Genomic DNA, 17,352 nt, shown 5'->3' with positions numbered 1-17,352 from the left:
TATCGTGAAATCCCTTGAAAATATAATTTTTTAGAACATATAGTACTTCTAACTTCTATAACTTTAGACATATGTCACGGTTCAATTGAATAGTGCAAATAATTTCAAATATAGGAGCATTATAAATTGTCCCGTTCTTGGCGTCATAAGACGCTTTTTCAAGCACTACTGGGTTTAACTTAATTTCTGGACGTTTTGTGACGGTCTCGGGAAAAGTTTGCGTGTTTTTCTCGTCTTCGGCCGGAGACGAAACTGCAGAAGCGAAGACCCAGGGCGGAAATGCGAAGCAGCTGACCTGGTGTGATAGAGCCTCGGTGTCTGGGCAAGACAAAGTGCAGCTTCTGCAAGTCAACTGAAGCTGACATAGCAAGCGCTCCCTCTGAACTCCGAGTTCAGAAGGCGGCACGAGTCTGGGAACAGTCGGAGCGGTGACATATGCGACATAGTTGCCGAGCTGGCAGAACTTCGAGCCCAGATCAAGGAGACTTCGAGTCAAACACTTCTCAATGCAGTGACATGAAAATAATAAAACATGTCATGCAGAACCTGTAATTTCGAAAACAGTTCGATCAATGACGGACTATCAAGCTGTACTCATCCATCACTAACAAGAAATTAGCCGATACGTGTACTTAGGACACTAAAAATACTAGAGCGAATTTAGAAAGTACGAGTTTTAGTTTACTTTTCAACTCCCGTCTTTAGATCGAAGTTCAACTCTAGTCTAAAGACTGGACTTTACTTTACAACTCCAGTCCAGGCAGTCGCGAATCTAATAATTCGAGACTCATTAAAGCTTAAATATGACACAAATGACACTAATCTGGTAAAAAATCGCTATGTGGTTACAATCGCTATATAATCATTAGGTCTTGAAAGGATAGAGAGTGGAAAAACTCTCGACACGTTAATATTAAAATTATGTCAGCACACCATACGTCGACTTTGCAAGTGAGGAACACTGAAACTATAATGCAATTCCGTATTGTTTTTCTCAAGTAAATTTTTAACCAAAAATACATGTAAAAGGACTTCAATCGAGTGGCTGATAATTGCCTCTGTCGCGCGAAGTTCCTATAGAAACCGCACAAGAGGGCAAGAAGGCGGTATAGGTAGCTCGAGGAAGCCGAACATTCAATTAATGAATTGTTTCAATGACGGGTAAATCAACGAAAGTTTCGAGGGCGAAAAAATATAGAAGAAAGCTCGAAGAACTAAAAATCTTCTTTTCACGCACCGGATAAAATGGACATTTTTATAAAGCGATGATGATTCACTAAAATTGAGTAAAGTGATATAAATGAGAAAGAATTTAGCCAATAAGGCATGAAGAAACAAAATGCAAACTCTTTTCCAAGCAACAAGCCCTGACAGTCTTACGAGGGCAGCATGCAGGGACTGGACCTTGTAAAAATTCTCGCCAAAAAAGCGTGCTCGGAAAAGTCGGAATGAGTTAGGAAGAGAAAAGGCCAGGTTATGAACTGCAGGCGCTGTTAGTCGTGCGTTATAAATTCTACACCACATGCAACAAAATGAATTTCGGGGCACGGTCTAAAATGATATTTGAATAATACCACGAATTTTCAATTTGATGGTGGTTACTATACGAATGAATTGTTATTAACTAAATTACCCTACTCGTTGCATTGCTTAAATATGTTGTACGAATCAATCAAACTATATTGATCGCAATGCAGCGGCATTATAGGATTGTGCCCAAATTATTCACTTCTGCTCAAGATATCCACTTGGAGTCAAGAGAATGATTTTAATTACTACAAACTGAAAGCAAAAGTGCTGGAATACTGGCCGCTTTTCGAGCCCCCTGTGAAACAGAGCTGAGTTGCAGAAAACGTGAGTTTTGTCCATTCACTTTTGTTTTTGGAGCTTTCGTCCGACTGAGAATTTAGAACTCACATATCTACACAATTACGGATGGCAAACAATCGAGCGGCGTCACAGACCGACCCTTTCTAGCGGCGATTCTTGCTCTGGAAAGAACGCATCGCCGTTTCCTTTTTACCCGAAGTAGTTTCTTGTCTGACGAAGAAAGTGAATGCGGTGGAGATGAAAATCGGGAAATGTACGGATTCCAAGTCACAAAAAGAGGGGAAAAAGTCAAATCTCGGTCGATGCAACTTTTGTTTGTAAATTAGTAAATAGTTTCGCACATTCCGTAGCGTTCTTCTTAATACTTCACTGCAATATATTCCATAAATTTCCATATATTTTTAAAAAATTCGCCAATCCCAGTCTTCTCTTTATTGATATGAAATAACGTGATATGCGAGAAGTTAAACTCAACTTTCATGCATGCTCGCTGAATAACGACGTTGCTTGGTATGTTAACATGGAACTAAATAAAAAAAACATTCATATGTGACAAAAACCATATACATAATGTAAAAGAAACTTTGTTTCCATAGAGTCCTGATAAAATTGGGCTATAACAGGCAATCATTTAGCCGTGCCTATATAGCAGTGTCCATCGTTGACCCTACAGCTGCCTGACGTCTCTTCAATAACACTGCGCGCCAGACTGCAGCTGTCGATACTAGTCGTTGTCTTGCAGCAAGCCACGGGCCAAGAGAAGTAAACGTGAATTTACGGTTATTTTAAACTCCATAGATAGCTGGTGTTATAAATACAGTGGTATTTTTATACTCGTGGTCATCGCTATTTGGAAACTTCATGCTACTCTTACTTATTTCTTCACACAAAGCATAATTTCCATCTCAAATGCTCGCCGATGCAGGGAGAGTTAATAAATATTTTGAAATCGCAATCTTAAAATTTATGTTGCCTATTGAGTAATAAACTTTTAAAATTTACCCATGGCTAATATGATTCTCGAACTACTAGAGAAATGTGATTTTCATAGCTTTAAGATTTTTATTCATGAAAACGATATTTATTTTTCCCCTTCTATAAAAAACTGACTAGGTACGATTTTCCTCAGTGACACCAGAAAACTTCTTGCTATACGAAACGAGGGGTAACGAGTGCGAGTCGAGAGGGAACCCACGGCATTAGAGAGAAAAAGAGGGAAAGGGAAGGCTTAGTGAGAGAGAGTATAGAGGGAGTTGGGGGCGTAGCATGCAACGCTGGGGATTGGCGGGGGAAAAGCCCCCTGCCTCCGACCACCTTGAGCCTCACCAGTTCTGGTAGCGAGGTCGCTCGGAGAACACACCTGTGGAGCAGCATCGTCGTGTCGCTAGCGGTGCAACAACTGCGTCTCTTGTGCTCAAAAACGTACAATTATTTGTAATTTTTAATGTGAATATCAGTATCAGATTATTCATAGTCGTATATCAAATAACGATATGTAGGACCATTAAAAGCTTGTGGAAGCGTGAAAAGACAAAGCTTTAAATCAGGATCAATGCCGCGGTTCGCGTTTTATTAGTAGTCTAACTAGATTGCAGGTAATAGGGTGTATTGGACCGAATACTTCCATGATGGAATATCTAGTGTTTTTACAGACTGATGAACTGGTTTGAGCAATGTTTAAAAGTTTTTAAAACAAATAAGAGAACACCCTGACTCAAACTTGTCGCGAGGCAAACCGATGAAGAGGTTAGATTCCGACGATTAAAGCACAATGTTCAGTGTATTCCGATGGAAATTTGCGTGAAAGAACGTGTTAATTATCGTAAATCTGAAGAACATTTCATTATAAATATTTTTTTCGTTGTGATCACTCACTACTACCGTTGATGGAACTACGGTGTCGCCTGTTGCGTTTGCTTGTCTAGCGCCCTCGGCGCTTGTCTCTTCGGCCGCGCTGGTCTTCCAAGCCGTCGAAAATTTTCGAAGACATTGATTTTGACTAAGAAGTGCAACCAATATTACGTACTAAACATGCATAGAAATATGACGCGTTTGATCGAGCTGTCGAATTTACATGATGTGTGATGGTCAATTGAATGGCTTTGAGGTCGGTGATGTAAATAAATCGTAACCGGAATTGCATTCTATTCGAACTGTTGATGAAGATTATAAAAATATTTGAGACGTACACTCATCGCACAAAAGGCTGACTGAATACTTGTATGCCAGAAGTTTGATAATTTGTGTTTACAAACTTAAATAATCCTTCCCAAAAGCACGTTTGTGTTAAATCATATCACGGTCCATCAAGGCAGCGAAAATTTTTATAATTCCTGTTTTTCTATGGGGTTAGGATGAAACTAAATTGAACCTCAACATATTTGAACGATATGCTTCCAGATGAATCAAAATAGACTGTGAATCTAAATACTAAAATAGTGCTTGTTATTCAATAAAAGCGAAAACCTCGAGTAGCTTTATTTGTAGCTATGTAACCACTGTTTACTTAAATATATATAGCATTCGTGGGATGAAAGTTTCGAGTTGATGTTGAAATTTCCGATATTTAAAATCGTAAAAAGTTCACTTTTTATTTCATATTCCTCTACTTCCCCGTTTCCAGATGAAAAATACAAAATTTTAGTTTTAGTACTTCATACCTCATGTAGATTCTGAAACAGCCTTGGAAACATCATGAATAACCGGTGAGGGTATTTTTACTCACTTGGCGAATTTAACTTAATATACAGTACCTGGGTATTATAATTACTCGGTATAATACTAAAAATTCTTTCTATACAATACTTTATTGGCCGAGTTGTTCAGTATATTGTGTCATTTTTGGAGTTTATCGTCACAAGTTTCAAAATATCTATCTTTTTGTTCTAGGTCAGTGTTGATTAAATGCGTGTCATGTGATATTCAGTTAGATTTATATAAAAAGCAATTCTAAATTATAGTCGCGTATTTTTTACATTATTTATATTAGGTTAAATTAAATTCACTCTGGCTCATGGTTTGAATTGTTTGAAATTATTGTTAGATAATAAATTGAAATTTCATTTCTTGGCTGTTATCATAAAAATTAGGCATAATTGTGGCTTCCTGAATATTGAGATCGAATTTTTGAATGGAGACGAAGTGAGTTGAGTTGTTCAGTGTCGTTCAGTGAACAGCAGCAAAAATTTCGAAGCCGCTTGTGTAGAAAATTCTCGCACTGAATAAGAGGTTTGACAAGTGCACCATCGTACAGGAAGACGAACGGAAGCGCTGAGAGCCGCTGGCGCGATCACGTCGCCGCGTCGGCGCCGATCAGAGCAGAAATGCCGCGCAGAAATGAAGACTTCGGTGCACCTGACAAGAAAATTCAGGTGAGAATCTTTAGGTTGAATAGAATCATTTTCAAGAGCTGGACATAAGATGTCAAGAGAGTTGTCTGTTACTTTTAAGGTAGTGAAATTACGGGCGAATTTGTATTTGAACCGATTTCTTCCGAGGGATTAGTAAACTGTTGGGCCCAACATATTTGCTCCCCTTCGAATCGGAATATCGTTGTAAATAAGAGCTAAAGCAACTAATAGAGTTAAAGCAAAAGCGTCCCGAGGCCTAGTAGAGCCAACATTGAGATAATTACCTTCTGGCATCGCTGGAGGAAAGTTTTCTATGTGACAGAAAGTGAAATGGAACGTCCAGATAGAATCAGAAGTTATGCAGCTACGAACACATTCACGCGCATCGTAACTCTGAGTTCAGTTGAAATAGTGAGTAAATGCTGATAAATACGTGCATAGTCTTCTTCGAGCTTGCTAGAACTATCGTTTCCTTGGAATTCACTGAGAAGATTGTGGTATCTATCTTGGATTTGCACAAGTATACAATGGGTAAATTTATCTGATATTGCGTATTTTTTGTATCAATATTTTGTCGTCAAATTTTTTTTCCTTGCTTTTTTCTCACTTTCCTATTATCTATTTAAAGACGATTGCAACCATGTGAATACGACCAGATTCTTATAATTTTCATTATTCATTTAATCATTAGCTGTTTATATCACAAGGAGGCAAACCGAAATTAAATCAAAATTATTTGAAAAAAATATATCAGCCCTGCAAGTTGTACGAAACAATGATGGTGATTGCAATTCTTGATCACTGTCACCTTCACTGAAGATTCAAACTTGTAACAGTCGATGTGTCTTAGCGAGACGAGTTGATTAATCTTTACGGAAACCAAACCTTGCGACCTCTTCGAATGTCGTGTTATAGTGTTACGTCTTCGTATGCGTCACGCGTCACCATAGATCAACAATAGTGCTACCGTAAGGCTCAACCACCAGCCTCCATTGTCATCACGCTTTGTTGAACGCTATAGAGATTCTCTTGCATTCACATTGAAATCTCTATGGCAAAGCGAGAGTAAGTTGCAGAAGAATCGTTGCTTCTCGGCGACATGTTGAACAAAGTAAAGTTTTTTATAAAAGCTCTTACTAGCTGCATTATCACTGAACGAAAGTAAAACTGTCGCTAGAATAGTATTCATTTCACGCCATTCATCGATAGAAAAATTATAGTTCCAAACAGTTCCTCAATTCTTCATTTGTTCATCAAAAGACATGTGTAATTTTTTAATTAATTTTCGCTCAAAATTAGCAAGTTAGTTTCCTCCACCATCAAACATTTTTTGTCCTATTTGAAACGGGTTCATGCTATTCTTATTAAAATTTTAAACTCTTATCTCCTTCGTACTAGCCCCAGTATACCGACAGGATACTTTTTATATAAATAATAGAGAATAAATTGTACATTCAGGCAATTATTGCCGTATAGCAACGATCTGAACACCTCGGAATAAAGGCCATTACAACAACATTATTAATGCACCGGATAAGAGTGAGGTTGTTAGGCGCTCCTCAGGAGTTATTGACACGGCCTTTAGATGCCGTTACCTGCAACGACGCGCGTCCAGAAGAGCAGCGAGCAGCACCAGTGAAAACCATCACTTACTCTCAGGGAAATGATTGCTACTTTTTCCAAATAACTATGCACGATGTGCCCTCGTATTGGTCATCCTGACCCAGTTTGGCCAAAGCAAAAGGTTGAATCAGTATTATGAGCAAAAAGTGTGTCATTATTTAGACAATATAACGCATTTATTTCTCTGAATGCAGCGTCGGGCGGGTCTCGGCACCAAGCAGCTCTCACACGCACACGTCTACGTAGCAGAGTCCGTAATTACAGACACGCCTCTGGCACACTAAGAAAAATGGAAGAACTTTGTCCAAGTATCGATGCACCTGTTGCTCTTGTACGAGTCATCCCGATACAGTTTTGTCCCCCAAAAGTGTGCATCAGTGCCACGTGCAAAATGAGCGTCACTCTTGGCACAACAAACGTCACTCTTTGCACAACAAACGTCACTCTTTGCACAACAAACGTCACTCTTTGCACAACAAACGTCACTCTTTCACTTTCTGCGCAACAAACGTCACCCTTTGCACAACAAACGTCACTCTTTGCACAACAAACGTCACTCATTGCACAACAAACATCACTCTTTGCACAACAAACGTCACTTTTTGCACAACATACGTCACTCTTTGCACAAAAAACGTCGTACTTTCTGCGCAACATATATTTGCGTGCACCAGCCTGAGATTGTCACGATCGGTGTTCGCTTCTGTCATGGCTGCGTGCGCTTGACTTCATATCGTACACGCCGCATGAGGCTTCACAACGTACGCGGTTTTAAGGCTTTTTCGGTATTTCTGTGCCAATGCTGACAAATACCTTGCAATGTAATTGTATTTCTAATTTCTAGGAATATACTGGTTTAAGTACAAATACCTTGCTGTGCAAATTGTATTTGTATTTTCTAGGTATATACCGGTACAAGTATTTTCTATGTCGAAGTAGACATATATACATTTCCAGAATTTCTGTTGACGAACGATCTGGATTGCCTGAAATTGAAAGTGAAAATCTTGCTTCCAATACCAGGTACTAATGTAGTCTGCTAAATTATAGTCAGTGACCACACAACGCGATGTTGAAAATATCAACATATTAATGCAATCAATTTGAAGTTGACGCGGTTAAATCAATTTCTTTGACGCAGTTAAACGTGTAGGCATCAAGTGGGTGTGCAAAATTGCATTTGAATATAATTTAACAAGTACGTTTTCTATTCTCAGAATTTAATTTCAATTTTACTGGTGAATGTTGACCAGTCATAATATGTGGGAGTGGTCGTTGCGGGTGTGACATCGAAGCGCTATATAGCGGCATTTAAGATGATATTAATGGTAATATATAATCTAATAAAAAATATTGCATTTAATTTGTACGAAAGATTTATTCGAGCCGCATATTATTGAATATCATAATGAGCAGAATTGATATATAAATAGAAAATAGTCACACTAAAGAAATGAGAAGCTTCTGATTTGTCTGGCAATCGAATTTTTTATGAACTATTTTAGAACATATTTCTTACTGAAATAAAATCAAGCTAAAATTTTTCATTGAAGAGAGAGCTGTGTTTTTAGCGCATTTTCTCATTTATGAAAAAAGCGCTATTGTGCTCGTCATGTCCGTCTTTCTGTCTGTCCGTCCGTCTGTCCGTGACTTCACGTTTTAGTCGACGAGAAAATGTTCTCTCTGTCACTCACTGCAGTGAGTATTGAGCTATATTTTTTTCTATTATAGTTGGCCAATTAGGACTCATTTAGCTTATTTTTAATAGTTGGATGAACATTTTTATTCTATATTTTGATTATTATTGGCTCGTTAGATATTCACGATGAAGGGAAGAAAATTAATCGAAATGTTTACCCGAGCCCAACGAAAGCCTTGCGTGGATTACGAGCGAAGAAGTCAAAGCTTTCCCTGTGCGTTTGAGCGCATCGCTCGGCCTCGTGTATGGATGATGATGCTAGTGCTGGTGCTGGTGCTAGACTGGTGCTACTGGTGCTGCTGCAGGTGCTGCGTGTGATGCCACTGGTGCTGGTACTGGTGCTGCTGGTGCTGCTGCAGGTGCTGCGTGCGAAGCTAATGGTGCTAGTAATGGTGCTGCTGGGGCTGCTGGTGCTGCAGGTGCTGCGTGTGAAGCTAATGGTGCTAGTAATGTTGCTGCTGGGGCTGCTGGTGCTGCAGGTGCTGTGTGTGATGCTACTGATGCTGGTACTGGTGCTGCTGGTGCTGCTGCTGGAACTAGTGCTGCTACTTGTGATAGGAACGGAAATGATGCTGCTGCTAATGCTGCTACTTATGTATGCTGGAACTGATGACACTGCTGCTGGTGCTACTGCAGTTGCTGCATGTGCTGCTACTGGCACTAGTGCTAGACTGATGCTGCTGCAGGTGCTGCGTATGCTGCTGCTGGTGCAATGGTGCTGCTGCTAGTGTGCTAGTGTGCTAATGATGCTGCTGCTAGTGCTGCCCATAATGGTGCTGCTGCTAGTGCGGGGGCTGATGCTGGTGCTGATGCTGGTGCTATTGGTGCAGGAACTGGCACTGCTGGTGGTGCTGCTGCTTGTGCCATGACCGGAACTGATGCTGCTGCAAGTGCTGCTATTAATGCTACTGCTGATGCTGGAACTGATAGTACTGCTGCTAGTGCTAGTGTTCGAGCCAGGACTGTTGTTGCTAATTATGTTGTTTTAGGTGCTGCTGCTGGTGCTGCTGTTTGTGATGCTGCGGGTGCTTCTGTTAGTGCTGTTGGAGCTTATCTGCAAGCACCATTTGTTCCATGTTCCAGCAAATGCTACAGTGTATGTTTGACTCTGTGTAATGACACTGTAAATAACGTGCTGGTCTGTGGGCAGTGCTATCCATGCGAGATGTGTGCCTATCGACATTTCAAATATGCAGTTTTTAAATTTGTGAGTCGTTCATATTATTAATGAGCTACATAACTTTATAACATATTCAACATGTACATAAAATATCTTAAATCGTACGTCACCTTCCGCTGAATTTTATGCAATTACTAATGAACGGGCAATGTCCATTATTCACTAAATTAGTTGTACTTCGTTACATTGTACATTCGACCTTGTCTGGATGCGTTCATCGTGCGCATCATAGCCTAATATAATATCTATAATATATAATATAAATCTAGTGTGGAGTTTGAAATCTTAACTTCCTGGTATGCTATGATTTGAAGGGATTCAGGTGCAGGAACCTAACAATTCACCAACGTTTTGCCACTGTAATGTTGCATAAGAGAAAATTATTCATCACATTCGCGCGCTTTTTCTGCATCCTCGTCTTGCATAATTGTCGTGGCCGCGCGTGCGACTACGCGTCGTCCCGCGTCGTCCCTCGCGGTCCCTCGTCGTACCTCGTCGTCCCACGAATTGATTATCGACTTCCCGACTGACGCACGCGCAAATAAGGAGGCGATTTTTATAATAAATATCAATTGTTTTTACAATCGCAATATATTAATAGATTTCGAGTGTAATTAAAATCGATCTTATCATTAAAAGTGCGATTTTCTTATTATAGGAAGGAAAATTTATAACGTTTCCTTGTGGCGCTAATGTGATAATGTGCGGTTGATTTAGTAGCTTATAGAAATTTAAAATCTTGAGAAAGCGAATTTAGACGGGAATATTTTTTCATAGAATTTGCTCCAGTCTAGAATTTTTAATAACACTAACCGTAAACAATAGATGCTTCTAAAAATAATATTATACAATACGTAAATGCGACTCTTGCCTGTCTTGGATTTATTTACCGATCATATTTTATCTGTTGACGTGACATTTTCTCTGCGCCTGAGTTATATGAAAATTAGTCTTTCGTCGATCGATGAAACGAATTGTGTGCATCTATTCTATTCTTCATTTTTTCGATGATGCTTCGAAAAAATTCAATTTTTAGCGCATTTTCTCATTTATGGAAAAAAACGGCGCTATTGTGCTCGTCGTGTCCGTCCGTCCGTCTGTCTGTCTGTGACTTCAAGGACGGACGAGAAAATGCGCTCTCTGTCACTCACTGCAGAGAGTACTGATCTAACTTTTTCATGCAAACGATCTCGTGGAAGCAAGCTTCCTAAAAATTCTCCGGGCCCATAAAGTATGAAGCAGATGCGTATGAAGCTCAGCTCGGTTAGATGCTCTTCATATAATCTTGTGAAGCTGTGGCCCAGACGCTGAATTTAAAGCTGAATTGAGCCTCGCGCTCCAGAGACGCTGAGACAATATAGCAGTCAAGCTCACAACTGAAAACTTTAACTTATTTACGTTTATTATTGCTATATTTAATGCCCGTTTAACACGAAGTCAGAGGCAGAATCAATGTAGGCAAAGCATTGCATTGAGTAAACTTAGCAATTTTGCTTTTAACATTTTTCAATTCTTTCCGTGTCGTATTTACTGAGTAATTTTGAGAGAATTGGCATTTCAATCATCTTTTGAATTCAATATCTAAGTCTTAGCCTATGCAATATGCATTAATTAATCAGGCCGTTCGTTACTGTTCAATCTATGTATTAATAATTATATCTACGTATAATATATAATTTTATATGCATGGTAGATCATACAATAAAATAAATTATATGCAAAAATAGTAGATGCTAAGCCGAATCAAGACGATTGCAGGCTAGCGCTGTTAAATAATAATGTACGCAGCAGCAGTTCATCGTAATTTAATCAAATGGCATCCCAGAATTAAAGAGGCTCCTTAGTAACAAGTATATAATTTGGGTGCTTGCGAGCAGGTTCTTGTTAAATCATTTTCATCGGTGGGATGTAAACAATAATAGGTTATGCAGCCCCTTGGTCTAATATCTGTCTATTATCATTAGAAATAGTTTATGCTGTTGAATATTTTCAGAGCCTTCAATATGGATAATAAAACATAATGTAAAAAGGTGCGACCTATAGATATAGTTCCGTATATAATGTACGACACTTTGAATCTTTGAAGCGAGTTTATTGAACCAATCAAGCCAATCAGAATACTTATTTTTAAACATTATTTACAGACCGAACTCGACCGCACTCGCGCAACCTCATCCCTAAATTATAATATTAATATGAATTAATAAGAAATTTAATGCGTGAATCAGTCGAGTGCCACGTGTCTATTTTTGAGCGTCGGAAATCAATGGTGCGTCCACCGCTGGGCCACAGAGAAAGAATTCCCACCGACCGCTGCATCCAGAAAAATGGCTGGGTCAAACTGCCCAAATACTCACACATTTCCTAAACTAGGTTAGGGTGACCCACAAATAAGCAAAAAGTGCCTCGCTATTCGGACAAAGTCTCACTAATTTTTCAGAGTGAAGGAAGCTTCGTTTCCAGTCCGCGCTGTATGACGAAAGTTCTCAGACTGCACGAAATTACATTCACTCAAATTTGGTTCGGAGAAACTTCGTCGTGAATGTACGTTTCTCGGAATGCAGATGAACAATTTCAAAACATGTTTCTTTTGATTAACTGTGCAACATCAAACTAAATCTCTGGTAAGGTTTCTTGAAGCGTATGTGATGTATGCAAGTGATGTATGCACTCGGGTTTTTCCTATGGCATCACGTTCTTAATTGGACATCTCTTAGATAATTCAGAACATAATTACCAAAGTCTTTTATTTTAATTAATTTTTTTATTCGCGTTATTAGTTCATTGCATGCAATTAAATCCACTTTAGGAATGAGCAATGAAACACACTAACTGATTAAAGTGAAATATGACCAACCATAGTAAAATTCATCTAGATTTTAACATATCCCAGAATGCGTTATTCAAGTATATAGATATATATAGTCAGAATTTTTTCTCTATTGCAAGTTTCATTGAATTATTATTTGAGAACATTTCGGTGCCACATTGGAAGCTGATGCAACCGTCTATCCGAGGCGGAAGATGCGCGGACTAAATTCGGCCATCAGCGGCCGGGCGACGGTGGATCTCACGCATTTTCCTTTCGTTGATCCGCAATCTGTTCGCAGTCCGCGATTCCGACGTCGTCTGTCTCCCTCGGGGACGAGACGTGAGGAAATACAATACAGTTTTTTGTGATTTTTTGGCAGCAAAACAAAATTTTGGGTGGCTGTACTGGTCTTTTTTCACCTGAAAGGATTTATATGCGCTGGAGTCCTTTTATTAAAGCGCATCAGTGCAGGCAAATACAGAACGTGCGTGGATATCTTACATCAGTCAGGAGCGTCCAGAACCACAAAATATTTTATCCTTATAAGAATGCGCTTTGAAATTCAGTGCGAGAAAGTTGTCTGATTATCATGAAAATTTACTTGCTGGATTCGTATTTTATAGCTTATTTTGTACAATACGAAACTGCGAAAAATATTGAACATCAATATTATATGATTATATTAATAATTATTATTATAACGTATCGACCGGGAATATGAATCACGAAATTTCAGTGCGTAATTTTGAATCATGCAGAAAATTGAAAAATGTATTCAAAATTTACCTATTTTCAGTCTTCCCTACTGTATGACGAAGAATGTTTTGCTCGTAATTTATTATGAACTTTAAAAGATTGATCCTACTTTTGGCAACCTTTGTGATGTTGTTCCCCTACTGTCAATACGATAAAATACTTATTAATAGACAGTCAACGGAATATATGTCTAAGGATCGACGTTCAACTTTTTTCCGTTGAAAGTAAAAATTCAATTCAGCATTGACATTCAATGGTCATAACGTATAATGGTATTAATATTATTCGAAAGTTGAGCGCAACCCAGGTAAAGCCCAAACCCAAAAACCATTTTAACTCTAATCTAAAATTTAATTTCGTTAAATGCAATCCATAATTCCATTTGAAATATTTATTACGGGGAACATTGCTATAAAGCCTTCATGTCCCAGTATAATGTTTTTTCTAACGATATTTTTTGAACGATATTTTTCAAAATGATGCTTTTTAAAACGCATGTTTTTCTTATAACGATGTTGATTAGAACTCCATCGTTGTAAACGACCACCAACGCTGCGGCCGAAGCAAGCGACTCTCATATTCCCGTTGGGTATTGGCGACCTGTTGAGGAAAATGATGGACGCCTTCGGAGCTGTCAGTTCCCGGCCTGCAATCGATTGATTTCCCCAATTTTTTGCTTGCCTTCGAAGTTCACTTGACTCGCCTACCAGTCCGGTTAGCTGCTGAAAAGCGGTTCTAAATACGTGCGATTTTTTGGAAGATTTAGTTTGCTTCAAAAATACAGTTTGGCGTCTCAATTTTTTATTAAATTGTGTCTAAAATTGTGGTTTTTAAAGAGTAAGCTTAGCTGCTCAGCACAAAAGACTAATGCATGGTTGAAGGAAAAATTAATCGGAATTAGATTAGTGCTAATGATTGAATAATCAATGGATTTTCGTTTATTTCTGCACAGGCATCATCAACCTTGCGTTGATTAAGGTCAGTTCATTCATTAAATATTGATTTTTTCGCAGTCTAACCATGCTCTGTTCGAGGACAAAATTACGAATTTTCATTTATTTTTGTGTATTTCAATTCATGATAGAACAATTATAATAATTATAATACAATTATTTGAATCGTTTTGTAACTTGCTTGTATTTTATAAACGACCAATTGAGGAATCTTTCGTTGCGATCAAATTAAAAAAAAACCTGTTTGCGAATTGATTTCCTCTGAAAGTGTTTCAGATAAAAAAAGAACGTTTCCATTTTGTTCAATCACTCGAAGATAATTTCATTTGATTGATACATTATGTTTAATGAATATAGAGCTGCACACAATCTTTCACTTGTTTATAAGCATAAACTATTTTTTTCTCAAACTATACTCATATTATTATATTATTAAGCTCATATCCACCTTCAGAGCCGTACAATAGCCGGCAGGATTGTCTGTACGAACCTCAGGACCAGCAAACGTTTCCACTCATTAAAGTTTAAACCTGCGCTTCAGAAGAGTACAACATCACTATCCTAGAATAGTGCATTACTACTATATACACTGCTGCTACTATAAAATAGAGCATCAATAATCTAGAGCAGTGCATCGCTAATCTAGAATAGGACATCACTACTATAGAGTACGCAATGAAAATGAAGCAAATAGAGTAAATCCGAGAGCATCACCACTCTAGAATAGTGAATTACCACTCTTGCGTATAGGGTTGTAATATGTTGACGGTTATTACAATCTTGTGAATATCAGCGCAATTCTTAATGGTGAAAAATTATCGAAGCAAAAATACAGAAGAGAGTTGATAATATAGAGTAAATACGAAAATGTTGTAATTGTGGATGAAGATGACTGTGCAAAACAAACTAAAAATAATTTTAATTAAAACTTGGTTTTGACAGGCATAACCAATACTACTACCGAATTTTAATTGTATTGAAATGCTCTGTACAGTTTGCACTCTATAAAATATAATCACATCTTTCATATAACTATTCAATTTACTTTTCGAGTCTCAAACTAAACGAAAATTTAAAATTAGAGTAAATGCAAATATTCTTCAGCTCTATAATTTGATTGAAAGTTGTTGCTCTATAATTTCATTCTTCTCTATAAATTTGGTAAATAAATTATTCCAATTTTAAATTAATCAAAGAAATGGTTTTATGAAAATTTAATTATTTTTTTCGGCATTTTCCAAGCTTATTAATCAATAATATATATCACTAGGTTCATGGTAATTTATTGAGCTGTAATTCATTTCCGAACGTTTTAAACAATGGTGAAAATCAATTTTGTTAAATGACTTTCATTAAAATAGTTAGATATAAAATCTGATCGCTCCTTCACCTGTACGTTGAAGGAGCGATACATAAAGGCATGGTCGTCGTACATATGCACGTCTTTGTCGATAGTAGAATGACTCTTCGTTCAGTCATGCGTATCGTTATCAATAACCCATAACGCTTTAATGTCGGGACAAACGTAACACTGTATGCGCTTCGCGCATGCGCAGTTGTTTGTTTTTCGTCACGCTGAGAAACCAGAAGCAATAGTTTGTCTCATTATAGAATCTGTGAAGCGTTGTTTCCGTGAGAAAGAGGGAGACTCCTGTTCTTCCTTAGGAAAATCACACCAATCTTCACGATAGTCATCTTTTATCTTTAGCATCATTAAGTAGTAGCATCATCATCACTAAAGCTTTGATCACCATCAACATCATGAAGTAGTAACATCTTTCTCAGCGAGCCTTTTTTCACCAACACCATCAAGTAGTAACATCATTATCACTGAGCATTTGTTCACCATCAACACCATCAAGTAGTAACATCATTATCACTGCGCATTTGTTCACCATCAACACCATCAAGTAGTAACATCTTTATCACTGCGCATTTGTTCACCATCAACACCATCAACTAATAAAATCATTATCAAGTGAGACAGTCACTTTCTCTCGTGCTGTCACGTAGGGCCGTGAGAACTACTTTCCAGGAGTGCCAGGCATAAATCTGTATACGAATTTATTCTTAAAACCAACCGTTGATTTTTCTGTAGCATGATTGCGATATTTTTTGTGAACATATCAGTTTTTCGTGTCAGTAGTCGAGAGTTAATTATCATCTGCAAGTGTCTCTTGTTTTTTTTTTTTTGTATCGACTGCCATAGCTTCAATATTTCCTTTAGCAACATTTCCTAGAAATAGAGACCTAAATGTTTGTTTTCCATGTCTCTAGAATGTTTTTAGTAAAACGTGGTAGGTAATTTTTCTTATCCTTACCAGTCTCAAAACCTTAGTACTCGTTCATAAAGGCTTTCTTCGCGCGTAGCCTATTAGAGTAGGGAACTGTCAGAAGCAAGATGCTCTCGCCCCCAAGCAAAGCTAGTACAGTTGTGAAGCAATTTCGGGCCCAGACGAAGCTTCGTATCAATATTGAGAGGTCCCGAAGGCCCAACAAGAGGCTTCAGTTGGGCCAAACTCTGCAACCCGGGCTGGCCCCAGAATGGGAACCATAGCCCAGAATGGGGTCATGAGTGAGGCTCGGCTATCGGAAAACAATGAAAGAGAAATAGAGCAATCCGTGTAACGTTGCCTCCAACTTTTGCCACGGGCGCCTCAATGCCGTACTATCGATTTTAATCGCCGGTCATTGCAGAAGTTGCCGGCTTGGTGCCCATCTCAACCTGACGCAAAACTGTTTTATTATTGTGAACGAATGCAAAGTTTTGTGTGCTGTTTGTTAGAGGTCTTGAGATGTGAGTTAATAAAAATCCTATTTTCCATCGAATCGCTCAACGCACTAAAAGTTGTAAGTTGCGTACACAAAAAACTGCTTTGTGCAATTGCGCAGACGCGAACATTCTAAGTTAGATTGCCTCTTAAGGGGTCCGCAATTGCAAGTAATCCAAACAACGAACATGTGATAAACACATGCATGCTTACTGACTTTGATGCGGCATTGATAAAATGAATTAATTTCTGTGTTATTACTTCTCAATTGACGTCTTACTTCTGTATGAAAAACCCACTGATGAAGAAAATACCGATAAAGTATTTCATGCAATGTCCATTACTAATATTATTGTTATTATTATTATGGATAGCAAC

At 38.2% G+C, this 17,352-nt stretch overlaps 1 protein-coding gene across 1 annotated transcript in view; it reads left to right on the top strand.

Moving 5' to 3' along the window:
* Nucleotides 1–4,460: 4,460 nt before the first annotated feature.
* The window catches only part of LOC108678779 (atrial natriuretic peptide-converting enzyme), a 111,687-nt gene continuing 98,795 nt past the window's right edge, over nt 4,461–17,352 (top strand). The window contains exons 1-2 of the mRNA XM_047882783.1: nt 4,461–4,535; nt 5,084–5,201. Of these exons, the coding sequence (XP_047738739.1) occupies nt 4,525–4,535; nt 5,084–5,201 (129 nt within the window). The 5' untranslated portion in view covers nt 4,461–4,524. The remainder of the gene's footprint in view (nt 4,536–5,083; nt 5,202–17,352) is intronic.

This window comes from Hyalella azteca, unplaced genomic scaffold, assembly GCF_000764305.2.
Source record: "Hyalella azteca isolate HAZT.00-mixed unplaced genomic scaffold, Hazt_2.0.2 contig11277, whole genome shotgun sequence".
Classification (NCBI taxonomy): domain Eukaryota; kingdom Metazoa; phylum Arthropoda; class Malacostraca; order Amphipoda; family Hyalellidae; genus Hyalella; species Hyalella azteca.
The sequence above is the reverse complement of the archived record's forward strand: the minus strand, read 5'-3'. Positions and strand labels throughout refer to the sequence as shown.